A 27814-nucleotide genomic window follows, 5' to 3' on the forward strand; every position below is an offset into this window, starting at 1 on the left:
AAACACAGCAGACATAAACATGGCATTTGATCATGTCTCCCAAAAGAAAGACCAGACCCCTGTAGTTTTGAAAACAAGCTAATTAAGTTTGAAAGGCAGGTATCTTCAAGGATTTATAAAAGGTAAACGCTGATTTCCTTTATGTTTAATGGTAGATAACTGATACAAAAGCCGTGCAGTAAACACGTAAACCTCCCTCCTGACACCTTACTTACATACCTGCATGAGGTCATCAGGGTTATCATGAGGGGTCTGGATTCAGAGTGAATGGGGAACATAAGGGCTAAAGCTCCTTGATTAAAAACCCATGTGGTTCAAACTCCTCGATTAAGATGGTATTGTACTGTTTCCACCTTCTTTCACAGGAAGACCATATTAATGACTCTGAGGTGTGATTGCACTAGATGCTAGCACCCCTGGGTTTCAATCTCCCTGCTTGCATGCTCACCTCCCTGTCCAAGGTGCTGCAAATATGTGACTATATTGGATAATTGTATGCTATCGTTTAATGACTAGACTCAGCAGCACACAATGGGGAAGAAATCTGTCATTTGCTTCCCATTATCATAATTGTCACGGAGATGGTGGGTATTTGAGAATTAAGCTAAATTTCCATCAAACATAAGTTTAGAAATAGCTGACCTAGCCCCAGGTTTCCGATAGTGATGAATCTTAGCAGTTACAAGTGAGTGATCTCACAAACGCACTGCTCTAAACTACATAAGGAGTGCTGTCCATGTAAACAGTGCTGAAATATTGGTGATATTGGGTGACATCACAACTCAGCTGCTTTTTGAATGTCTTTTTTAATTGAATTGAAAAAATTGAATTGAATTAATTGAATTGAAAAAATGAAGGAAGCTATAGCCACTTCTAACCCGTCCCCCATCCCCAACTCATTTCCTTACTATCTTACTCAAACTTTTCCTCATCTTCAAATTTCTATAACTGATTCTGCCGCAGCACATCTCTTCCAGGGTAAGCCATATGCTCTCACCTTTTTAAATAATAAACTTGGAATGGAATGAGAGACTATTTTTCCAGTCTTGTTTTATAACATTGCCAATTCTATTTTAATCACATGTTTATGAAATATAGTTTTTTAAAGCTGGGGAATAATGAATAATGAATGGGGATGTAACATTGATGAATGTATTTGGTTGTGAATTTTCCTGTATGTCCTGCTGGTGACCTCAGTTTCTGTTAAGCCACCCATGATTGTACGAGACACAGGTAAATCTGCAAGTGGTTCACAATGTTTCTGAAAACATTTCAGAGAATGGTAAGACATTTACAAGAGAGACTTCACTAACGATATAGGCTTACGATGGTTTTGGTATACTGGGCCCTAGCTGAGCTTATTTACCAGGGGAAATACTTCAGAAATTCATTTAACTTAGGAACAGCCAACCAATAACATTTTCCAGATGCAGTTTGAACTTCATGACAACTGATATAGCTCTAAAATGTCACCTGGCACGGCGGCCCCTGCATGGCAATCCACACTATTCATAAAGGAACTTGCCAGAGTAGGGGTGTCCCTCTCTATCTTCAAGAAACTGTTGAAGACCCAACTCTTTTGAAAGTACCTCTTCCAACACTTCTAACTGTCCAAGACATACATTTCCCTTCTTCCCTCCTTCCATGACCTTCAATACACTCGACTAGTTCTAAAACTTCTGCACTTTTGTAAATGTAATGTACAGTATAGGGGTTGAATATTAAACAGGCTATTTTAGTAAAATATATATACTGTATATCTACAATGAAAACACTAGGAAAATGTATGTGTAGATATCTTTTTTAAAACAAGAAAGTGGTGATGATTTTAAGGAGAGTTGAATACTTTTGCAATTCACTGTATTTCAGAGATAACATTGTTGTCTGTGGGGGTTATTTGTTTACAAGGCCTATATCTCCCCTCCTCCCAGTTGACCTCAATTTGTTTCATAACCAAGGATGAAAGCATACTTGAATTATATTGAAAGTGGACTGAGGAGGATTGTCTTGTTTTCAGAAGTAGAAGAACTATAGCCTAGACAATACCCTTCAACTTTTATCATAACACAAATGAAGAGTGGAGAGAATAACCTACCCGTAACACATTTGTACAATACTGGTTTGATAAACGTGTAGGCCTATCACAATTCAGTAAGCAGACAAAATTACTTTTTCTTTTTCAAACCTGTTTCACTCACTAAATTACCATTTCCAGCAATACGAGAAGTCATTATTAAGTCGCACCAAACATGCTGCCAGATTGTAGCCTAAGTAATGACAGAAATACTGTAAGTAGTGAATGTGGAGATTGTGTGAAAGGGGTGTCTGAGTCGTGGTTTAAGCAAACGCAAGAGACGGTTATCCAATCAGCGTTTTTCACGGTCCACAGTACATGCCCCTTTTCATCTGCTACAGCGAGACCTCTAAAAAGCAGAAGTGGTGCCACGGCTACTGACGTGCACATCTGGAGGCGTTTTGAAAATGAGTACAACGCTAAACTTTAAATGTTAATTTGATCGTGACTGTACTCTTACTCTTTAGACATGACGACTTGACATAACTGTCTGTGCAGCAATAGAAAAGCGGTTCTTTGTTGCATTAACAGAGTAAGTGCGATTCTTTGCATAGTTATCGGTTTTCTACGTGTGTTATGCTATCCTCACTGTAGTGTGTGTTTTTAGAAGTGGTAGGATACGTGCGAGGAGCCATGAGGTTAAACTTAGGCTACTAACAGTTTTGAATCGTGTTAGGTTGAGCTCTCGTTCTAGTCAGCTAGAATCCAATGAAAAATAAGCAATTCTCAGTTAAAAGGTAAAGCTAAAAAGTCAAAGTGTCTGCTGAAAGTGTGTGGAATATTTGTGAATGAGAACGCATCGACTGTAACGTTACAGTGTAGCCTAATAGTAGCCTACATAACAGGCAAAACAGAAAGGAAATGACAACATAAATTACCACTGATACTGGCTAATTGTGTTGTTATATATATAAGCCAATTAGGTGATTTAGGTTATTGATTTTGGGGTCTAATCTTGTAGACTGAGCATTTACAAAAGCACAACCCTTAAAAAATGATATTGTGGATGTTGCTCCTGTTGAGAAGCTGCCTGTCTATACGTTTTAGGGCACTCAGCAAATAGTGTTTGATCTGTCTTGAAAGAGAACATTTGGGGTTGATCTTTAAGAGCTCAGCTTTATTAGGCTATGCCATTTTATTCTAGTTAAGCTGAGGGAAAATGTAAAAGACCTAAAAATAAAGTCCTGGTTTCACAAAGAATCATTTGAACTTCCTACCACAGAACGAGAGACATAAATAGTTCTGACATGTGGATGTAATTTCTGAAAAAGCAGACAGATGCAGAGAAATAAAACGAGAGAGAGCGACATACTGTGAGTTCGAGTTCAGCTCAAACGTGCTATACAACTCTGAAAAGAGACAGCGCCAAGAGATATTTGTGATTTAAAAAGTTACCATCAATGATGTTACAGGGAAGCAGATGGTGGAAAAAGACGGACTCGTAGGCAATGTTCAAGTGGACAAACACGTAAGCGAAACCCCGTTAAAGCGACCATCCATCTACGTGAAGTTTCTTTCTTGAGTGGACTCCTGGACGTTCTTTGGATGAGCGGAGGGATGGGATCCACGCGGCTGGTCCACAGCTTGGGAATTCTCCTCTGTGGGTCCGTGCTTACTGTTGTCTACGGTTTGGTAAGTTCTGATCAATTTTCCTTGAAATGAGAACTGACTTAACGACTGTAAAATTCAGTGTAAAATTCACTGTAAAAAAGGCATGGAATATACATAAGTGGTACATCTACGGATTTAAGAACGTTTTTAAATTAACCACTGAGTATTAACCATAATTTAGCTACCGAGTGGACAATCCTGGTGTTATTAATCGATCGATATTCTTTCTTTTTCATCAGTAGTCCTCGACCTATTGCATTAGTGTATTGTTTCCTATTGTATTGATGTAGGCCTATTGTACCATATATTAGGCTATATTGCTTTTGGGGAATTAACACATTGTTCTGGCTGGGTTGTGTTTTGATATTGACCAAGGCCATTTAAGTAACCAGGCACATCATCACTGAAAGTGATATGACCTGATGACGGTTTAAATGACTGCCTTGGAAAAGCTGACCAAGTTCAAATTAAGTGCACCCTTTGATTATTATTACAGAAGGCCATAGTTATCTGGAATATGTGCAGGTTTGACTTTGTTCTCAGTCTGGTTCCTGCAATGGTTAGTACTTAATTAATGAATTAGATGAACAGTTTTGCATTGCTATGCTGGTAGTAGTCCAGTATTGGTAAGGCCCCCTTGGTCATGGTGATGTAATTGTAGTATGTTTATGGTGTATGACCTTGATCAGATGGCAGTTAGGGGATGTAAACACAGAGCATCATGCGTCCCTAATGACGGTGGAAATCAAGGATGTGTCACAGTGATGTTTCACATGTGATGTGATGGATGTGTGAATGATAAAGGTAAAGCAGAGGCATCTGTTTGACCAGACCTGACACTGAGTTAGCCTATCCCGTTTTGCCAACTTGCGCAAATAGTATCATCTCTATTTCTCTGTGAAGAGGAATGTTATTTTGATAGATGTCATTGCATTCACAAAACCTGATGGAGCAATAGCTGTTGCTACTGGACTGACAGGCTTGGGGCTTCTCTTCTTGGTGTCAGTCACGGTGTTGTTTTTCACCCTCATCTGTTCTGTTATACTTAAATCAACCATACTAGTACCCCAGCATGGTTGTGAACATATTGTGGTATGTTGATTGTGTGAATATTTCAGTAATACTCCTTTGATGGGGTCCTGAACTTACTATCTGATCCCCAGAGTGACATTTGCTTTTTAGTTGCAAGCCAATGTTTCTTCCAAATGCATTGCACCATATACCCCATATATCATGCACAAGAAGAAATAATAGATTAACCAAACAAATAGTTGACCATACATCCATTTTCCCCATCTTTCAGTATATGTAGAGTAGTGTGTGTAGTAGTAGAAGAGAAAGTTGTATGTATGCATACTGGTGATTTGTAGATCCGCTGAAAGGCCTAAATTCTCCCTGACTTCGTAATGACTTTGAACACATGCACAACATTTCCTCAAATTATGTGCACAACTGATGAATATTTAAGCATCTCAGCAAACTGAGCCATGCAGCATTTATTTTTTGGAATGAGTAAACCATTGCTATTCCAGAGGAGCATATACCCTGATGAACACTGAACCAGTTGTGCTTCATTTATCTGTTGGGTGGCAGCACACTGTAGCATGAATCCCTCCATTCACTGAAGGACTGTATTGTCAGCGTATTGTCCCGTATTATTGCCGTCACACCCTGTCTACAGTGCTTGTATCTTGCCACAGGGAAAGTATTTTTGTATTAGTAATACACAGTGTAAAGCGTAATAATTCAGATTTCTCTGCCGTGAGCAGAACAGAACAATGGTGATTTGGACTGAATGAGTCACTCTAGTCCCTCTCTCAGGATGACATTCAACTTCTGTGTGAACAGAGTTTCTGTCTAATAACTCAGTCTGTCATTTACATCCTTATAGGATCATTCTGCTCTCAATTTCCATAAATAACAGAATAACAGTTAAAGTCTGTAGATTTTGATTCAGTGTGATCATTTACTTTTAAGCTCATTTCCATTTAGAAATCAAAACATTAAGTGAAGTGCACTGTGGCCCAGTGTTTGAATTTCATTATTCTTGCTTGACATGGCAGTGACCGTTCCTATCACAATTAAGTGAGCAATTAGGCTAATGAGTGTAGTCACTCGGAAAAGTGTTTTTATTCCCTTTAAACACATGCCACAAGTGTTGTTCCCAACATCTATCTATCTATCTATCTATCTATCTATCTATCTATCTATCTATCTATCCACCTATCTATCTATCTATCTATCCATCCATCCATCCATCCATCCATCCACCCATCCATCCATCCCAGACAAACTGCACATGCATGTGTCCTTACCTCCTGAAATACAAGCAATTCTGTAACACTCCACTTAACGGGTGAGTGCATAAGACATTCATAAAATCATACATGAATTGCTCATAATATATTTGTAAATGCTCAATAAAGCATGACTTAAATTACTTTTCTTCAAAATAAAAGTTTCTATTTACTGTCATATTATCTGCAACTGAAAACATTAGTGTCGTAAAAATGACAAGACTTGGTTCTGTCATTGTAATGTACACCTCTGTTGTTGAATTAAACTACCATTTCTGTTTCTGCCCATATAGTTACGTGAAATGCAAAGAAGCATTCATAATCTATTCATGAATTGTTTACAAAGGGTGGACAAGAGGGTGTAGTAAGGTTACTTTAAGTGGTCGACCAAGCAAGGCAGAGGGGAGATGCTTCTCAAAAAACACAACTACATTTAGAGAACAGCTTACAGTTTTTCTCAGTCTGGTGATTTTCTCACATCACTATTAACATTTGCACAGCAGTTAGTGCAAACTGCAAAACCTAGTGGATAACCTGCAAAAGCACGTCACTTGCTCAAAATGGATAGTCCATTTTTCAAAAGCAAGTATTTATGTCAATGAAACTGCCAGTGTCATCAAAATGAGAAGTCTTGACCATCGTTTATGAACAAGATAATCAAATGGCTTTGTCATGTTTTCATTATGACAGGTTATGCTCTCAGTGTTTTCCCATGCAAAAAAGGTCAGAACTCGGTGAAACTATCTGAAAATGCTCAAGACAGCACTATACAGTACTTGTACAGCCATTTGAAAACTATAGTAAAGTTCCAAATTGCTGTAGTTAAGGGAGTAAATGAGTACAAGACACTGAATATGTACGTTTCACAGTTTTACAGTATATGCTCTTTGCAATTCTACATCATTGTGACAGAATTTGATAACTAGTTCACCAATTTTGTATGTAATGACTCAAGCAATGAAATGAAGACTATTCGTTTTATTGGGAACGACTATTCAGCATCCTTAAGTATAGTTCATTTTGACTGACATGACAAAACAACTGATACATGTTCAAAAGCAAGCCTTTGCAATTTGTTCAGAGGAAGGAGAAATTGCTACTATGATGTGCACAAATGACTAAATGTTGTGGAGGTTGAATTTTCATTCTGATCTGAGAAAAGCACCAAAGCGACTGAGAAAAATTGTAAATAGATACATTTCTGCAACATACAATTTTAAAGTATGTGAAAGCAAAAATGAAAGAATATAGATAAGGGATTTTTACTTATGGTTATTTTTATACTCGAGGAGCTAGGTTAGCATGCAGCAGCCTAAAAGGTTGTGGGTTCAATTCCTATCTTCCACCGCTTTGCCCTTGAGCAAGGCACTTAACCCCGAGTTGCTCTGGGGAGAATAGCCTTTGTAATATACTTGACATATGGATAAAAGTGTCTGCTAAATGAATAAATGTAACTATAAATCATTAAAGTTTTGTACCTCACTCATATTACACTTTTAACTTTTATGTGGTGTATGTGTAGCGCCACAATACATCCTCCTCTTTCTATTTGTCTGGTGGTCCATTGTCAATGTCGTTTCTGCACTGGCATGCACTCTTGTACATATGAAGATTGAGAGCGGCCATTTATGGCCATGTTCAGGTAGCTCACAAGCTAGACCTACTTGCCATTGAGTTACATTTATTTTCTGACAATAGCATTATTTCCTAATATTTTAATGTAAGATATTTTTTTACATTGTTTCAGTTGAGATAGTAGATTTACCTCAATTTTATTGTATTTTTCATTTTCAGCACTCAAAATCAAAATCGCAATAAAATGCACTGCCTCTTTAGTTCATTTTGATCTTGCCTGTGTTGCTAAACTCATGTGCTTTGTCATGGGAATAGGTGATAATAGGTGACAGAAGTTGGCATGGCCAGGCCAAGTGCTACAAATTGTGCTAACATTGCTAGAAAGAAGACTTTGTCTGCAAAAGGAGACTTTTTTTCTACTTGTGAAAATTATGTGATTAGATTACATGGTGTCTGCAGCTCATCGAAGCTACAAACATTTGTTGAGAGTAATAACATGGTAAACATCTTTCTGGTGCATATTATCAACGGTACTTTACGTGACTATATTGCATTTATTTACTTAAATATTTACTTAAATGCATTACTTTCAAGACAAGTCAAGTACAAAAACACACTACATGCATTTCCAGTCTATGCATATTCTGCCCATGACTTTACGTAACCTGCACACGCCCGGACTCAAACCCGCAAAACAGCAGCACCTCGGATTGTGAGTCGGCTAGCTGGGCTAATGTTAGCTGCCTGGCATCCGTTACATACCCATACAGTGTCCTTGACGCATATGCTTTTCAGCTACAGGTCTATCGAGGTCTATCGTATTGAGGTCTATCGTATTGTAAGCCTTGTGTTCACACTGACAAGCTTTTTTCATCGTTTCTCAATTGGTTCTTTATGGAATGATGCAACTTGACTGAGAGACAAAGAGGTGCACAGTAGGTGGGAGTTAGACATGTTAGGGTAGTAGAGGTGTTAATCAAGTACAACATATTTTTATAAATAAACTAAACAAGCATGCAATTATGTTGTTCATGGACAACACATAAACAAATGTTAATTAAGGGGGAGGTTTGACCTCAAATAGGGTTTTTTTTTCATTGATAGGTCTTTTCATGGATGATGTTGGTGGATGTTGTGGATGATGGATTATGTTGACTCCGGATAATGACTAGGCACATGAGTTAGTGTTTAAGAAAAGGCCAGCACCTTCATGTGGTTTTAGAGAATGTGTACGCATGCGCTGCACCACCTAGTGAATAACATTCAGTGCAAAAATGTAGCGCTTCCTTAGCCAGACCAGACTTTCCTCACGGGAAATATTATATAATATCCTTAGCCAGTATATTGTGATGTAAACTTTCAAAGTAAAGGGAATTTCACATGTATTCCTATTCTAGTCAAATGGCTAATTGGTCAAACAAAATTCAACAGCCAATACATTCATATGTAAATGATGATCATCATGATGGTGTTGGAGGCTCATTGGCATAGAAGCTATTAGCTGAGTTATTTTGTTTTTATATCCTCACATAATATTTACACAATTCAGATCCAAAATTTACCTTTTGAAACAGTCAAGGTATTTAACCCAGTGCTACCTGGGTCGTTCACATCATTTATAGTGTGTACACCTGTCTTCTTATTAGTTAAAATATTGCTTATGTAAATTTCATAAAATACCTGGTGGAAAGTCACAGGCATCCTCATCATCACATCTTCATCATCATTGTTGTAAAGTTAATTCACACCTCCACCCTGTCATTGTACAGCTGCCACATCTACAAACTATCCTTAAATTTTCACTCAGATTAAGAATTACATTACACTTTTCTTGAAACTGAAAACCCTGTATCTCTTAGTTTTTTCTAAGTAAGTATAAGTAGTATACTCTTTTGATCCCGTGAGGAAAGTCTGGTCTCTGCATTTATCCCAATCCATGAATTAGTGAAATACACTCAGCACACAGTGAGGTGAAGGACACACTAGACCCGACGCAGTGAGCTGCCTGCAACAACATCAGCACTCGGGGAGCAGTGAGGGGTTAGGTGCCTTGCTCAAGGGCGCTTCAGCTGCTTCCTACTGGTCGGGGTTCGAACCGGCAACCCTCCAGTTACAAGTCCGAAGCGCTAACCAGTAGGCCACACCGGCTGCCCCCCAGTAGGCCACGGCTGCCCCCCTTCTTAGTTCTTGCTCAATCTCTCACTCATGTGTGGCACTCATATTAGGCACTTCTATGTCTTAAAGATAATGGCATCAAAAAAGATCTGTTGCTACCATGATTTCTGCCTTGCAATGCAGTATTGAAAACTTCATTGCGATACCGAATGACAGCAAAGCAATGTATATCTGGCAGGCTCATTTATCTGGCTGGTGGCTGGGCAGTTGTTGACTTATCATAGGCTTTTGAGAAAGTTCATGACTCAGAGTCCTGGTTGCCCTGTTAATAGTAGAGGCTTCAGTTTCACTGGCATGGTAAGGCTATACCATGGCTGTGTTTGACTCAGGAAAATGTTGTTTACTTGACTCCCTGTGACCTTTGGGTTTTTTTTTTTTTTACATTTTTTTCCATCCAAAGACTCTGTGAGTAATTCAATGCCAGTTTTACAGCAGGCTAAATATGTGACACAAAAAGCAAGAGAATTGTTTTTAATGCAAAATGTTCTTGCTGACAAATTGGTATTATTTTATTCTGAAACTATGAAGTCTGTAATTAACTGCAGGTGCGGAGAAAAAAAAGAATGTTGGTGTCTCAAAGTGAAATAGGACTTGTAAGTCATTCTCATGCCATTTAGCCAACATGTTAATATGAAGATATTGAAGGGTTGAACATCACACAAGTCATTACATTCCCACTACCTCCTATCTATCTTTCCATCTCATTCTCTCTGTATGATCTCTATATGGCGTGTGATGGTATGGTGAATGGCTATAGAGAGAAAAGGAAAGAGAAAGAGCTCAGGAGGCGATAAAGCAAGATAACAATATAGACAAGTACACACGGACATGAAAAGACACAAAGCCAGAGAGACCACCTGTGCAGCCTGGGGCGGTAGGGTGAATGAGATAAAGTTGACAGAAGTCCACTGCATATCCACTATAAAAAGCATCGGCTTATGGACTCTATTTGATTTCCTTTGGATTTGTTGAAACGTCACATTTGTGCTTTTCACAAGTTGAAGGTTCAATGGGATGTCTACACGAACACAGCCTGTTGAGAGCAAGGTTATCTCTCATAACGGTCATTTCTTAAAGAAGATCAGGGAGTTGTCAGAAGGCTTTAAGGGACCTCCACCTGCTTCAATTGAGCCTCAGTTTAGTTATAGGGATTTGGGAGTTTGTGCCATATGTGCTACTAAAATGTATGTATGTATGTAAAGTACTAGTATGTATGTATGTATGTATGTACTGTATGTATGTATGTAGGACCGATGCCATACAGTAGGTGACATCTCTAATTCATTACATGATTGCCATGGTCAGTCAAATTAATCCTTAAATGTATTTATTTTCTGTATTATGTGATTTTTTTGGCAAATGAGTAATACTCAAAATACAAGTGAAGTGAGATGCATATAAAGTCTACAAAATGAACAAATTATACTACTTCATGGATAGTGAAATGCAATTGATTCATACGTATCATGGACCTTATATGACTTTCACTTTTTAACATCACGGTTATCATCAGTACTGGTACATTATGTCACCTCTGGTATGCATATGACTATAATCTGATGACTATAGATTCTTTATTGGTGTAATTGTTTACATGTGATAGAATTCACAAGGTTTTTATTGGTGAATGGTGAATTGCTCCTTGCTTGTTATTCCCTTGTAGAGAATTTCTGATTCAATTTAAATGGTTAGACTGATTCAGTGTGGTTTATGTGGTTTATGTTAAAGCTAAGATTCTGTCAGAGAATGTATGTTTTTTTTATATACCAAACGCTATTTGAACACTAGTAATTGGCCCGTTGCAACAGAACACAGAACTGCTGCTATTACTTCAGAAAAAAACACCCCTGTGTCTTTGTAGTGGCTCCGTACGAAGGAGTACCAGTAGACAACTCTTTTTTTTGCAATCTGTGTCTGCAGATAAGTCCTAGAAGCTAGTTGCCTTGTCTGCTCTCCTAAGTGTTGCCGATCAATCTTGTGGGCCACAAATTCCAAGAAGCCCTGCATTCCTTTAACTCCCAGCCTGACTAAATTGCGTTGACATGTGAAAGTTCTTGGCTATACAGCCTCCCTGTGCATGGACCTTGGGCTGCGTAATTCCTTCCCCCAATGTGTACATTTTAGGATCATAGTGTATCAGGGAAGAAGACTCACATCACTAAAAGATGTGTTCTGTTTTTCTTTAATCAAGCTTTGTAATTAAAAACAAAAAAATATGATAATTCCTGCCATAGGGTCCTCCTATCACTGTTATATGTTTGGCGACTGGTGATATAGCTTTGCGTTTGGGCTGGGCTGAACTTTTGGCAGAGGTCTTATTGCAGTGAGCAGGGAGGATTTCTTAAAAGGACCTTTATTAGTTTCATTGCAAACCTCTAGGGCTTATGGGTTTGTAAGTATGCAGTTCACAGCTCAAGATTTTCCAGCGAGAGTAAGAAATCCTCTGTAGAGGCAAACTACTAGCCAATTCAAATCCAAATAACAGCAACAACAACTTTGCCGCCAAGCTAAAATGACTTTGCAACACTGAATTAACAACATGGACAGTCATTATAAACACACAAAACTGGTGTTGGTTTACTAAGTGGCAGATTTTCCTGAAACATTGAGATGGATTTGCCAAATACAAATGACAATTTTACGCTAAACCAGGTGAGAATCTGAGAGAATCTTTTTTTTCTTTCTTCACTGATCTAGTTTCCTTTCCATAGTCCTGTGATAACGGTCCCCGGGCTGTGTGCTCTCTCTTCACACGCTGCTCAGTGGAAGCGGGAGAGTTCAGTGAGTGAGTCATTGACTGTGAACACCACCTCAGTGACGTTGTAGGAAAACACTGGGCCTCATTTATCCAGAGCTGCTCGAGCCTTCATGCCTGAACATTAATGTATGCAGGGTCCATGCACTGTAGACGCATGCTATCAACTGCTTAGCGTTCACATTCCTGCTCATGGTCGCCTATTGACATGGGCTCTGCTCTCACTACACCAGAGCCCTCAGACATCTCAAGAAAAGATAAACACCAGGCTTAAAGGACTTCGGTGGCATTTATGGTCTATCTGTAGAAAGCCCTATGTTGAAAGGCCATAAGCAGAACACGCTATTTAAATGTAGGTGCTCTCAGGCAGGGTGTTAGAAGCCACTGTTTTGTATGAGGGCAGAAGTTGGCGGCACGTATTATTTATGCTGTCATGATATGACCGCTGATAGCTCACTTTTTGGGCAGATTCCAGTATGGGCAAAATACATAGTTTTTGTTTAGTCATGGAGCTTGTATTACCACTGGTCTCAGTATTGTTACAGCCTACTAAAATATTTGCAAGTTTGTGGTATCCATTTTCTTAGTGTTTACTAGTAGTAGTGATCAACAGGGAAACAGTTTGCATCAGCTTCTTACTAAACAGTCTGTCAGCATCAGATACATCAGTTTAGTGCATCACTAGCTTTTCTCTGTTTCTTATGAGTGGACTTTCAGGCAAGCATGCTTTTAAATTGCCATTATGTTTTCAATTGATGCAATGGTGAATGATAAATGTGAAAAAAAAATGAATGTAACACCACTAATTATTTGGCATCAGTAATGGTCAGTGTTTTTATACATAACCATCTGTCTGGATAAAAATTCCATGCAGGTCATTGCTGTTTAATGTACACTCACAGCCAGTGGTTTGACAAGCAGATGAGTTTACCATCAGTAACACGTAGAGGATGTCACTGCTGGCAGTAGCATTTAAGAGAAAGGTACAACAACATTTAAAATCACATGTATTATTACCTGATATTATTAGGAAGTTCAGAACCCTGTCACACACACACACACGCACACATGCACACATGCACACACATACACATACACACCTGGTACAGCAGCCTAAGTTTTCCATGTCAACTCAGCTATTATCATTAACTACATGGTAGCAACAGTGTACACTGTCCAGTGTCTCACTTATTGTCAGATAATCTTAGCCAATCTTAGTTTACTTTGAATTAAACAGGGCCTGGCCGTCGAAAGCAGTGCACTGTTCTTCTCAAGCCTCAGTGAGCTTCAGTGCAGCCATTGGGCATCCTCCCATGGACCTCCAAGACTGTTTGCAGGGTTGGTTGGTTGAAGGTTGTTTCAGTAGCGTTTGTAAAGTCTCCATACTCGTCCTTATGGCGCTATAGATGATTATATTGGAACTGACTGATTTAGTGACTCTAGTAAGTTAACTTATGCAGCACATTTCACAGTCTGCCAACCTGATTACATTTTTTATTAATAATGAAATAGTCCCAGACTGCTGACATCTGTCAGGCACTACTTTCCTTTTAGATTATGGAAGGCTTTGCTGACAATGTTTTGACAGCCCTGTATTTCCATTTGTCTGATAGAACGATTGGATAGTCAGAGAGTTGGTAGAATGCCTCATTTGAGAGTTGGTAGAATGCCGTCAGTTGATTTAAAAAGAGAATTATGGTAGAATTGAAAAATAATTCTGAGGATTCGCTGATGTATTTGTATGAACCGTTATCCATCACTTTTTCCTGACACCAAGTAGCCTGCACAATATGTAGTATTGGCCAGATACCAGTAGGCTTCTTGAAGCCTTGAGCTACGGTACTTCGCACCCCTGCATGTGAATATTGAATGAGTTGCAAATTGAAGTATGCTTACTTCCTCTGTCAGCCAGGGCACTTCCAGCCTGTGGATGTGAGGACTTCAGCCCCCAGCACCCCTGCCTCATTGTTAATGCACCCCACAGTACAGGCCTGGAAAAACTCTGTCAGTTTTGCTATGATGGAAGCTATATCTGTGGAATTTCAATATGGTTACAGGAGGAATCAATCTGAAATGGTTCCACTTTGTGTTGGCTACCATCACTGCCTTCACTGAAGTTTAGCATCACAAAATTTGCGAAATTTGCAGTGGTGCATACATTTTGTAAATGTTGGAGGTAATCATGCACACAGTGAAACTGAATGGAAATAGGGTTGTTTGTGAAAGCACATTCTGTTTTGACCATGAAAGTGAAATGGATGTTGTTCATCATGTAAAGGTCATGTTTTTTTCATAATTTAAACATGCAGGTGTCAACTCTTATAATACATGATGAATAATAGGTAAACATCTATTGTTGCCAAAGTTGACCTTATGAATCTTTTGGGCTAGACTTGGTTAGAAGCCTATGCATAATATAGTTTGTTTCAAAATGTATCTAATAAAATCTCATTAAATCTCTGACTCCATCTGAGCATAATTTCACATGTGTCAGAAGACAGTGTACCTTTTCCTTAGGCCGGATAAGTCAGACTCTATTTTTGCCCCATACAAATGCCATTGGGAAATTGCTTCATATGCAAATCAACCATGTAACTGATGGAGTGGAGAAATCGTCATGTTTCTTTAGATCAGCAGTGAACCATGGCCTGTGCAAGTGGAATATGATGACATAAATCAACGAGGCCAACCTCTGTAATAGTGTGTAAGAGAGGAAAGATGGATCTCGGGCTTATTTTAAGCCCTTCTATATCTATTTGTGTGTTTGATTTTTTTTTGTCTTGATCTATCACACCCTCTATAATATTCCGCACATAATGATTTTCGCCTCTCCCATAAAACCTCATTTTGAGGCTGCGAAGTGCGACTAGAGAGCCTGCAGAGGTCAAGACAAACTGCCAACTGATATTGGCAACTTGGTGTGCCAACTTGCTAATGCTGATTCTGAAGACACCTCATTTGGGGACACTTTTAGACTCTTGGAAGGGTAAAAAACTGACCTAGATAACAGCCACAACCCTGTTTGACCGTTTCATCAAGGTCCACTCACAATGGACCTTTTAATGAGCTAATCAGAGAGGCTAGGGCTTTAGAGGACAAGACACTTCTAGTAATTAAGCAACTCCTGATTATCTCCTTGTGGGCCGGCTGGCCTCGTCGTTTAAGCAGCCGTAATCAGCAGCATGTACACACAGATACCTCACATGGTGATGACGGTGCTGTGGTAAAAAAATAATGCTGAGCGTCCTGGAGTGTGGGGAGCATCTGCTGATTGTTGACATTGTGACATTGCTTTTTTGTATTTTGACATTGTGAACTGAGAGTAGTTTGGGAGTGAGAGAAGTCATAAGTCGGCTTTGCACACTAGATTACACAGTCCCTAGTACATGCTCTGGTACAAACCTCCCCACCGCTTACATTAACAATTACATGACATTCATTAAGCAGTTGGATCTAAAGTGACTTACAAGTGATGAACAGCATTAAAGTTATTACAGTAGGAGACCTCTTGTATAAGTGAGTAAAAACTCAAATATTTCTTTCAGGTTAACAACAAAAAATAACACAAGATAAGTACAGCAGTACAGCTGACCCAGTCTTGCATGGCTGCTTTACCCTACAGGGACATGTTATCATTCAGATGTGTGTTATAGGAATTCAAAAGGTGCCCCATCACTGCCTTTGTGGGTATAGCCTAGGCAGTCTAAAGCTGGTCATTATTGTCTGCATTCTCAATTGCAAGTCAGAGTAACAGAATAATCGACTTGAATCAAAATGGTTGTTTTGATTTGTAGAGGAGAGCTCTCTCTTGAGAATGGGTGTACCTTCAGTTTATGATAGTAGATAGCATACAATATTTGAAGGGCAGAGGACCTTACATTTATTGTCTAATCTTAAGTTTTAATTACCAATGGAGATTTCCAAACAAGTGCAACAGGGTAGGGGTGAGTCTGATTGTTATGGCACAACATTGCTGTGTCAGTACTTGGGTACACATATGTATTTCAAGTCCTAAAACCTAATGAAGTGGATGACTGTTGAAGCAGCAGTGCCACCAGATGTATTTGTTATTATTTTGAGTCCATGATTTGATATTCCCATGGGAAAGTAAGATAGCATTTTAAAAGGTCTCTGGTTTCTTTTACTAAATACCTAACCCCCTCCTATAAAAGAAAGCCGTAAATGGACTACTTAGCTGAATATGCCAAACGTGCCAGAAATATACCACTGTTACATTGGACAAGGTTGAGTAACTTGCTGTAGGCTTTATTGTGTGCCTGAGAGTTTTGACATTGATAGTGGGTGGAAATGAAGTCAGTCTCATAGCTGTGTTCGGGGGACACAATGCAGAGTGCTGTCTCTGAACTGGCTATTTTAAGGAATCCACAGTTCATTGTCTTATTCAGAAGAAATGTAGGTGGAAAACACACTGGTCAAATTACAATTTAATGAGAAGGAAAAAAAAGACTGGCATGTAAAATGTTGTTTTTTTTTTAACTCCTTAGCTACTACACATTAGTCTTGTCCTAATGTCCTTGAGCAGTACCTGGTTGACCAAATTAAGGTTTCATAGCACAGATATAAGAGATTTATCCTGTTGGAAGAAGCTGTGTCCCATCATTATATCAGAGGCTAGGACTGGCAAATACAAATGTGCAAACAGTGTAAGAGGACTATCTTTATTCTCTCTCTCTCTCTCTCTCTCTCTCTCTCTCTGTGCCTCTCTTATGTAAATGAATATGACAAGTAATTGAGCTCTCTTAAAAAGACGATTAATTGAAGGATTATGGGTGATACAGTAATATGGCTAATAGACACAACAGACATAAGTAGCCTATCACATTTAAGAATAATTAGTTATGATTGAGGTGGACTAATGCCGGGAACAGACATCCTGATTTTAAAGCCAGATTTTTAAAGGATTGAATGGCTGTGGACATCATGGGAAATCCGACGGAGTCAATAGTAGTTGCAGTGTTAAGTTGTGGCAGGACTTGTTATGTGTGTTTGGGTGACAGACTTGAATTCTTTGTAATTCTTTCCATTGTTGATGCAAATCAGATTCAATCAAACATGTTTGAAGCCTGGTCTGTTCTATGGTCACCATGGTTGTAATTATGACATTAAACAGCCAACAGCTCAATTGTTATGTTTGTGCTCGTAACTAACTCCCAATCGTACCAGACTCTGTCTGTAGGTTTGGTCTACTAAATCTCGTTCTCAGCGAGTACAATTGAAAACAATCAGGAGTTCTGTTCCCAGCTTTAATGTCAAGACATTAATAGTATGTTTTTACCAGGAATAATTATGTTGGCCTATAAATGATGTCATAATCTGCTCAAAAGGATGAGAATTAACCCTTAAAGGTGTAGGTTTTTGAACATTCTAAGTTCCACAACAATTGAAGGTTCTAAAATTCTATGTTGAATTCAATGAACCCAGATATTCTTTAGAACGTTTGTTTCCCGGTGTGACGGTACTCCTTTAGATGCTGTTTTATAAATTGTGTGTTGACAGTTGGCACAGACCTGATATTCACTGAGTTTACCTTTACCTGCCTGGATGTCTTTGGCTTTGTGTGGGTTCTCCAGGCTGTTCCTTGAGTACTGAGAGTAGTGTGTCCAGTCATCATTCATTTATGGTACTTGTCATGTGACATCTTAGAGGAGAGAGCTTTCAGGCATTTTCAGCCTCTTACTGGCATTGTGTTTGCAGAAATCCTCACAAACTGATGGAGCATCTTAAATATGTCATGAGTCCATTAGAGACTTACCTGAAGAAGTAGATGGTGAAGGGATAAAGGCTAGTCTAACCCTGCACACCTATCTGCTTTTGTCAGTGATGACAGAGGTCAATAGTGCTGTCTGAAGGGTCCCTGGTAATTGCCTTGGAACTCCATTTCATGTGCACCACGCAATGTTGCACACATAGTGCGCTGAGAATAGAGCTCCAAATGGCTGCTTGTGAAATCAATAGACAGAGTTAGGTTCTTGTTTTTTATTAGGGATCACAGGAACGGATTCATCCCGTAATGATACTATTGCAGTGAGTTGAGTTCAAGTGTAGGCCCTTTGCATCATCATATCTTATCTCTGATGCACAGTGTCTGCTTGGGATAACACATGGTTATATTTGAGGATATTTTTATAGCAGTGGATTATTGCTAGTTTTCTCAGTCTCACATGAACAACAATAAACATTTCCCATGTGCCACTGAGTTAGATGATGATGATACAGGGCTGATGCTTTTAAGCCAACTTTTCTAGCTTTGAGCTCCATTACAATAACGCAAGCTGAGAGCTGAACATCTGCAACATCTCAAAATAGAAAGCTCTTAAGCAACACTTTCAAAATGTATATGTAATCCCCAGTGGGGCTCTAGATTATCACCCGGGCCTTAGAGGTTGACCTGCTTCATATTTCCAAATGCATGTTAACATATCATGGTACTGCCCCAGGTCCATTAAGGTATTATGAAAGGATGGGTGTGGCCTTATGATTATATAATCATTAGCAGTTTTTAATCTCTCTCTGAAAATGAAAATGCTTCTTTGGCTCGGCTGTGGCGAGCAAGAAAAAGAGCGTACCTTCTATAGTCAAATCTTTATATAACATGAGAAATAAATGCTCTCTCCTCAATTAGAGGGAACAACACTGGGATAGGCCACTTTTGGTCCCATGGCATGTGTGCTTACTAAGGCAACACACAATGTTTCCATACGAAACAAACTGCTGTTCTTTAGCCCTATCTGGCCTGGACAGGGTATAATTAGGAGCTGAATGCAGCTCTAAGTCAGAATGTGGTTTTGCAAGCATTTCCAAGGGACAACCAGTCTTGTGGTTTGTGGTTTTTATCATCAAATGCAAATTGCACAGTTGAAGAGGAGTGGCACTGACTCATAGAGTTTATAATATCCAGGAACCCAGTCCGCTAAAACATTCATGCGGTGTAATATGTCAGAAGTAACATATTCATGTTTTTTTCCCAGATTGTGGGCATGCCATTAAAAACAAGATTCAGTGGAGCTATAATTTACAAGATCCCTTCATTTTTTGAAAAGGAGAAAAAAACAGAGGGAGCAAACCCCAGGGATAGCATGTTGAAAACAGGCCAACATCAAGGAAGGAAATGTTAGACCATGGTGCAAAAAAGGGCAAATGACCAGTAAATAAAAGAATAAATAGCAGTATAATAAATACATTATACAGTAATCGTCCTTCTGAAAATACAGTGGCCTTACAGTAAGAAATGCAAATTGTGTATTATTTATCATCCTCGTTGATGAAGTGTGATGTGCAACGGAAAGTCTTACTCTGTGCGGTTAACCTAATGAAAATCTTCATTTACCATAATATATACATGCAAGTCAAGGCCACTTTTCACAACACTCTAAGCTTCCAATACAGAGGGACATTCAGAGGAAATCCAGTTCACTAAAGGATGTGACACTTCAATGTCTGAATATTTTTTCCCTGTAATAAAAGTGATTTAATGCGTGGTGGCTGTATCCCTGAATGACCCAACGGCCACAAAAGGCATGCAGAATTTGCTGAAAAGGAGTATAAACTTCTCTCAGTGTGTTCAAAGCTCCGACATCTGAAATGTAAAGCTGACAGCACAAAACAAGGCTTGTAAGAACACTGGCAGACAAAAGCAACAGCCGGAGACTACCTGCGGCACCTCTCAAATGTAATTATACCGTTGAAAACAGACAGGGCAAACTGCAGAGGACTTGACCAACTACTATTCTTTGCATTTTTGACACAGTCATTGAGGACTTGTGTCATGTTGTAAATGACTCACTAATCTTCAGCTTTCTGAATTCAAGTATAATCCGCTTGGAGTAGAGGGTTTTTTGTTATTTATCTGCAGAGAGGAACTTAATACTTTAAACAACAGACACAGAGCCTGTAAATAATATCTCAGGAAATGGTGTGGTCCACCACAACTGTTCCAGAGTGGTCGTATTGTGCAGAGCACTGCAAGACGAGAACTGCTGATGGTGACCACAGTAAGGTGGTAATCCACTGTGAACCACATATCTGCTGTTTCTCTCTCACAGTGGGCAAAGCAGAAAAGAAACTGCCTCTGAAACAAAGCAGGTCCTGGATATTAGTGTACAAAAAATGCGCACTGTGATTTGGTTTGGTCAAGGAGGTCAGATTCTAAGGTCTTTTGTGAGTCAAGACAATTTCTTGTAATGATAACGGAAGAATTTGTCTGACTATGCTGATGGTGGAATTAGTTTTGATTGTCTGTTGAGGCATGCGTGTACTTTTACAAATCATGGTTTATTTATCTGACTCAAGTGCTCTTTCAAAAAAAGTTTCAAAAGGTATGTGTGAACTCTGTGAAACAGTGCTTGAGTTTAAACTGGGAAAGTACCAGATTCATATTTAATCTGAAGAGGCTGTGTACTGAATGTTTGGGTTAAGGATGTATTCTTCCCCTGCCGGTAAAAAATGGAGATCATCTATGAATATGACAATGAAAATCAGAGTGCTTCATGACAAAAGATGTTCGAAGGGTGGTTCCGGTAATGCACTACTGTTGCACAGTAATAAATAGTCATGGCCTCAAGCTTGGCTGTCGAGAGTAAAATGAGTTTGATACATTTTTAATTGAGGCCTACCTATTTACAGACAGAAAAGCAGAATAGTTCTGTAAGACCTGTATCAGTGAAAATGAAATCTGTACACCACCCTCTCACTGTTGGTCAAAAACAGCTAGTTCAATATTGGTTGAGGTATTTCCTCGAAAAGAGGGATTTCATGTCAATCCTCAAGACACTCCTCTTTGGGACAAGCAGAGACATAATATTCATTCAAGTTTGCCTAAATCGGCGATGGCCAAAAACTTGTACATATATTTATATTCTGTGTATTTTTCTCATTTTGCTCCTGGTCTCCTGCCAGACAGTTTCAACAAAAAAGACACTGTATTTTTAACGAAATGCCGTAAAGAAGAACATGCACAGCGACCCCACTGGAAGCTGTGTTTACTCTGTGGTGGCTGGGACTTGAGCCAGTGGAGAAGGAATACATTTCTAAACTAATTGTGAGGTGCAGGCTAATTACCCATGATCCTCATCTTGGGACAGCTCAATCCCAAATTACACTTCATATCTAGATGGAAGGGGAGACTATCGTTTTACCTCACTAGCTGCCAGCCATGGAAGTCCTCTGCCATGGCGGAGATGATTCGGGACAGATGCCCCTGTTGTGGACAAGCGTGCGTCCTCACAGGCTGTGGCTTGTTTCTCAACCCAGGGCAGTGGAGCATTGTGCTCTGTCTTAATTTAATATTCATTAAATGCTCTAGGCATCCCTGGCACCTCTCCAAGATGATAAGAATCTGATGAGATTAAGTCCAGGTATTTCACGGAGCAGATGCAGACACAAGTCCTGCTTGTGCTCCATGGTAGCGCAGTGAGCAGGCCAGGCTCCACATGCTCTGCCTGTTTAGCAGTACCCCTCGCAGACACATCTTCTTCTGATCGCCAGCTCCAAAGTTAGTGACATATATTTTGTGCCGCTTAATAGAAAGGGAACTGACCTTAGGGGTCATTTCCTGCCTCGGCCTTCTGAGGAGAAGCGTGGGCGGCTCTTTGAAGTCATTGGATGGTAACTGCAGGTGACAAAGCTGAGCTGAGAGATTAGGGCATTAATTCTCTCAGACGACTTGTTGTTTTGGAAGTGGAGATATTTCCCCCTGCCTGTTCCCTCACAGTGGGCGACTCAAAGTGAAGTGAAGACATTTCTCACACCCAGAGTGCCCTGGCGTACTCCAAGGGTTGACCGCAGAACCGCCAGGCTTTCACTTTCTCCAGTGAATGCTCTGACATAGTGTTATAAATTCAATTTTATTAAATGTAGAAATGTGAATAAATTCCGCAAATTATACAGTGCCATTGCATGAAATGTTCAATACATAACTGTTTGTGTGTGTGTGTGTGTGTGTGTGTGTGTGTGTGTGTGTGTGTGTGTGTGTGTGTGTGTGTGTGTGTGTGTGTGTGTGTGTGTGTGTGTGGTGTGAGAGAGAGAATGAAAGACAGAGTGAGAGTAAGTGGTGAGATGTTGTACAGGTTGTGCGCTTGTAAATTGATATGCAGACTGTTACACTTGTCAGTAACGTGACAAGATTTATACTCTCTTTGGCCTAGCTTTTGGAATATTCTATCTTGGTGTAGCCAACACAGCAAACCAGTTGTATCTGTCCCTGTTTGCTTGTGGTGAAATGTTGTTCCACCTGTGGTTCCTTACTCTGCGTAGCCATAAATGTCTTCCCTCTGTGCCTCCTTTCACGGCACAGAATGTGCTTCCTTATTTCAAACCTGAAAGCAGAGAAAATATTGAAGGATGAAGTATTATGGTTTCAGGTGCTGTGGTCCTTTGGCAGTTATATATTTGTAAGTTCAATATTATGCTTCAGAAATATACTGCCAGGAAGGAGACAAAGTGTCCAAGTCCTCTGACGTCAGGCCATGCTCTCCAGCACTAATTGGGCGCCAATTCACTTAGGGCTTTTTTGGTGATTGTCGGTGGACATGGTGTGGCTAAATCAACTCATGAATAGTGAAAGTGATGAAGGCACATGCGTTTCCTTCAGAAGCCCAGCAGGGTGAGGAAGAAGTCCAGACTCTGAAGGACAAGCAATGAGTCATCTAATTACTCATCTGTCGTTAGAAATCATTCGAGAGCACACACTGTTTGGTGAGGGAGATGAGCGCAATATCCAATAGTGAAAGAAGAAAAGGTTTTCATTATACCAGTTTTACCAGAATCTTCCTTCCTGGAAGAGAAAACCGCTTTGTTAAGTATAAGTATATATACTCTTTTGATCCCGTGAGGGAAATTTGGTCTCTGCATTTATCCCAATCCGTGAATTAGTGAAACACACTCAGCACACAGTGAGGTGAAACACACACTAATCCCGGCGTAGTGAGCTGCCTGCAACAACAGCGTCGCTCGGGGAGCAGTGAGGGGTTAGGTGCCTACTGGTCGGGGTTCGAACTGGCAACCCTCCGGTTACAAGTCCGAAGCGCTAACCAGTAGGCCATGGCTGCCCCTGCCTGGGTGTCCTGCCTGCATAATGGTCCCACAGCGCACAGTGTTGCCATAGAATGACTGACCTAAGGCCAGACATGGTTTCCCACTCTGCTGCGCGACACCACAGAGTCCTCCCGGGTAGCACTTAGCTCGGAGGCGTAAGTGTGTTTGACAACTCGTTGACATTCGCTTGACATCACACCACTGCTGAACTGTGATGCCACTATCTGGAATGAAGTCAGGTCGACTTGTTGTGGACAGCACTGTGGTCAGCCTTTGAAGCACGCAGGGGCACAATGGCTTTGAGACTTTTTTAACAGTATGGTGGGAGGGTTAAACGCAGTCAGGCAAGAGTGGCATTTTTTCTTGTACTTAGTGCTTCAGCTGTTGAACATAAGCACACCAATTTGAGTTTTCTTACCCTCATGATGTAATGCTCTCAGAGTTGTAGATAGTATTTGTCTTCCATCTTATCATCCAAGGTGACATGAAACACTTATGACATCACCGGTGTCACTGGTATGTCTTCATGTTGGGGGGAAACAGCAGGGGCCTCCACATCTAGTCGTCATAGGAACTGTGTTTATGTGTATTTATGATGCGTATTTGCAGACAATAGAACGTTATCTGTCGTGTAGAAAGATATCAGAGCAGTTTTGTGTACTCTGTAAGGACGGAGCCAATGCATGGTTATGCGAGTAATGAAAGGCTTATCTTGTTCCTATCTTTCCTCTGTATCTTGGACGCTGTCCGACTGAGCAAATAACTTGTGACTGTCGTTGTGAACTATTTTTCCTTTTTCCGTGACTGATACAGGTTGATATTCCTGGGGCTGATGCAAAAACTGACCATTTAATGTTTATCAGCACAGCGCTCCCCTTTTAAAAACGGTGGAAATTATGAATTATAAATTCCGCTATGAAACTCTGTTCTCATTATCATATACAAACACAGCCCTGCACAGTCCAGTGGAGAGTCACTCGGCCGTTCAAGCAGTAAAATAAAAGGGAGGCTATTCATTGCGTTCATTTTGGTGTGGTGGAGCAAAATATCCTATTTACATTTCATCAAACAGACATGTGACCTGTATGAGTAGAACTTGATACTTGTTGCTGATAGATCCATGGAATGGCTGCTAGTGTTCAGTTGCAAAATATTGATTTTTGCTGAGGGATAAAGACAGTGCCAGAGTAGAGGCAAGGTGAAGGCTGTGGCATCGCATTTGTTGCCATGTCCAGTTGACATTTGAAATTGCTACACACTTGACAAGTTGGATGCAGGTGGTCTGTTCCCCTGAGGATGTCCACAATAAGATGAGTTAACATCACAGGGAGATAGCTTTGTTTCCTCCTATCACTCAGGACAAAAAAACTGCTATTTACCTTCAGGCAAGCATGACATACACGGCCACAATGGAGTTAGGATATGGCGAAACTTCGCAACTGCTGTCAAAGCGAATGCTGATTAGTCTTGTGAAATGGCTTATTTCCCCTCTTGTTTTTTGGACTCAGGTCAGATGAATCAGTGTTGAATGAATCTTGCCTGCTGAGTTTCTCAGATCACAGAAACCCCAACTGTGACTATCAACAAAGACTGCAAGTGATACTGTTTGCCCAAGAGTCCACACAGTCCTTAAAGTCCAAATTTATATTCCTTCTGACAGGAATATAAATTTGTTACCAACTTAACAGTTTACATAAATCATTCCGACTGGAAAGAGCATGGTTTCCGTTAGGTAGCTCAAGTCATTTCACAGGTTATTTTCTTCGAGAGCTGTTGGAATGAATAAAGGATTTCAAATGACTGTCTTGACTGTCTTGCAAAGGCAATGGGTTTTAAGCAATGTGATTCTGTGAAATGCATTTCTCCCAATTTATCAAGTGTTTTTAAATTACTCTCAAAAGATAGGCAATTGGTTTGAAGAAAGGTGTTTTTCATTTGATTAAACAAGTGCATCCTTCGACAACAGGCATGTTTGTTAATAGCAATTTGGTGCCATTGCATCAGTGTTGAAGCCATCATTGATTGACACCACCATGTTTTCGATGACTGATGCAATGACTGAACTGCAATAGAGAATAGCTGCCTCAAATTAGTCTGACATTTTTTTCTGTCCCTATGCAGGTGGATGCTGATGATGTCCTTACCAAGGAGGAGCAGATCTATCTATTGTTCAACGCTAAGAGAAAATGTGAACGAGCCATCAAGTCAAAACACAAGATTGCTGGTCAGTCCTGAAGTCAATATTAAAGCACTTGCATGCGGTGCCTTTCTACCAATGTGTGGGTAGAAAAAGAGGTTTGCTTATCCTCTCCTGTTTTAGACACTGCTTTACACTAATGAATTCATCTTTTTTTTCATGAATTTACGTTGGCAATAAGTCATTACCCTTCACGACTCACAGCTAAACCTATTGTCTGACTGTGTCCTCATGATACAAGGCAGGCACATGTCTACGTGACACACTTAAGAATACCCACATGCAAATATCATTACGCAAGACGACAGGCCATTCAAGCTACACGCAGGATTCAGCTCCTGAAGTCTTATCACTTCTCATTGTAACTAGATGTACCGCAGAGCGGTACAAAATATGACCGCCGCCCAGTCCAGCACATTTTGTCCAGAAAAATAAGTCACACTTGTCATCTTGTGTTCATTTCCTACTTTGTTCCTTTTTTGTGGTGTGTGCATTGAGTGTGTGCAGAATGTGTGGTTGTTTTTGTGTATATGTGCTTTGTGTGTGTTTTTTTGTATGTGAGTGTGTGTGTGTGTGTGTGCATGTGTTGTAGGTGTGTTTGTATTTGTGGGTGCATGTGTGTGTGTGTGTGTGTATTTGTGTGTTTATGTGTTAGTGTGCGTGTTTGTGCGTGTCGTGTGTGTGCATGTATGTGTGTGTGCATGTGTAGTGTGTGTGTGTGTGTGTGTGTGTGTGTGTGTGTGTGTGTATGTGTGTGTGTGTGTGTGCACACATGTGTGTGTGTCTTTATGTATGTGTACATAAATAAAGCAAATCAGGGAACCACCTACTCTTTGTGATAAGTGCCATGGGATCTTTAACAACCATGGTGAGTCAGGACCTCAATTTAACATTCATGCAAAAGAAAACATCTCCTGCAGTACAGTGTCCCTGTCACTGCAATAGGACATTGGGATTGATATTTGTTTGGTGGCTTTTGGTCACAGGGAAGAGTGGCACCTACTGGCCAGCCACCAACACCGCTTCCAGCAGAAACCTACTCTTCCAAGGAGGTTTCTTATCCAAGTACTAACTAAGCCTGCTTAGCTTCAGTAATTCAGCAAAGTTAGGGTATCTGCTGGTCTGGCTGCTGGCTAAAAACAAAAGGTGAAAGGCATATAGGATTCTAACTGTCTCACTGAATTGCATTATTCACCAGAGGTGGGACCAAGTCACTGTTTGGCAAGTCACAAGTAAGTCTTAGCACTCAAGTCCAAGTCAAGTCCCAAGTAAATAGAGAGAAGGGCAAGTCGAGTCCAAGTCCAAGTCTCATCAAAGCCAAGTCGAGTCCAAGTCCAAGTCCCAATCTTTTTCAAGTCCTGAACAAGTCATCAGGTACTCTTCACTTAATAATGGCATTATTAGACTATCGATCATAATTTTAACACTTCCATCTAACCGCAGATTTTTTTTTTATAAATACAGATTAAAATATGTTCAATGTTTCTGTCTTGAAATATTTTACGATATATGCATGCGCATACAATATACACATGTGCATACCTTAGTAATCTGTACAAAACGGATAGCTACATGACAAATATATATATTGTTTTTCCAAATTGCAGAGCCCACTGTAAGTATGAGTAATAATTTGACTGATGGCATTTCACTGCACTAGGCCACAGATTTGCCTGCAAACTATTTATCAGGCTGTCTGCCAGTGGCGACTCATAAGGGAAGCCAAGGTCAACACTTGTTTTAAAGTGTTCATTTCTTAAGAAATACTACACATTTGATGCTGTTTATCTCATTTGTAAATGGTGCACTGTCACTTTAAGCCCATTGTGTGCCACTGTCCACACATTCTCATAATGATCTTTTTTTACCAGCTCCATTCAAATATAGCCTATTGCTAGTCCACAAACTCAAACATTGTTTGTGCCACATGTATAGCACAATATTAACAATGATAAGCATGATATTAAGTTGGCACAAACAGCTTTCATTCCTTTGGAAATAGATGCATGTATGACACGATGCTTGCTTGACATTTTCTGTTTGCAATTAAATGTGAATTATGAGCCTGGTAGCCAGTA

General features: G+C 39.9%; 1 protein-coding gene across 2 annotated transcripts in view; it reads left to right on the top strand.

The window, feature by feature from the left end:
• The first annotated feature begins 2444 nt into the window (after positions 1-2444).
• Positions 2445-27814, top strand: part of pth1r (parathyroid hormone 1 receptor) — a 58963-nt gene continuing 33593 nt past the window's right edge. For both annotated transcript variants that reach the window (XM_048240621.1, XM_048240629.1), the window contains exons 1-3: positions 2445-2606; positions 3487-3706; positions 25661-25763. In XM_048240621.1, the coding sequence (XP_048096578.1) occupies positions 3620-3706; positions 25661-25763 (190 nt within the window). In that variant the 5' untranslated portion in view covers positions 2445-2606; positions 3487-3619. The remainder of the gene's footprint in view (positions 2607-3486; positions 3707-25660; positions 25764-27814) is intronic.

Source organism: Alosa alosa, chromosome 1 (genome assembly GCF_017589495.1).
Source record: "Alosa alosa isolate M-15738 ecotype Scorff River chromosome 1, AALO_Geno_1.1, whole genome shotgun sequence".
NCBI lineage: Eukaryota > Metazoa > Chordata > Actinopteri > Clupeiformes > Clupeidae > Alosa > Alosa alosa.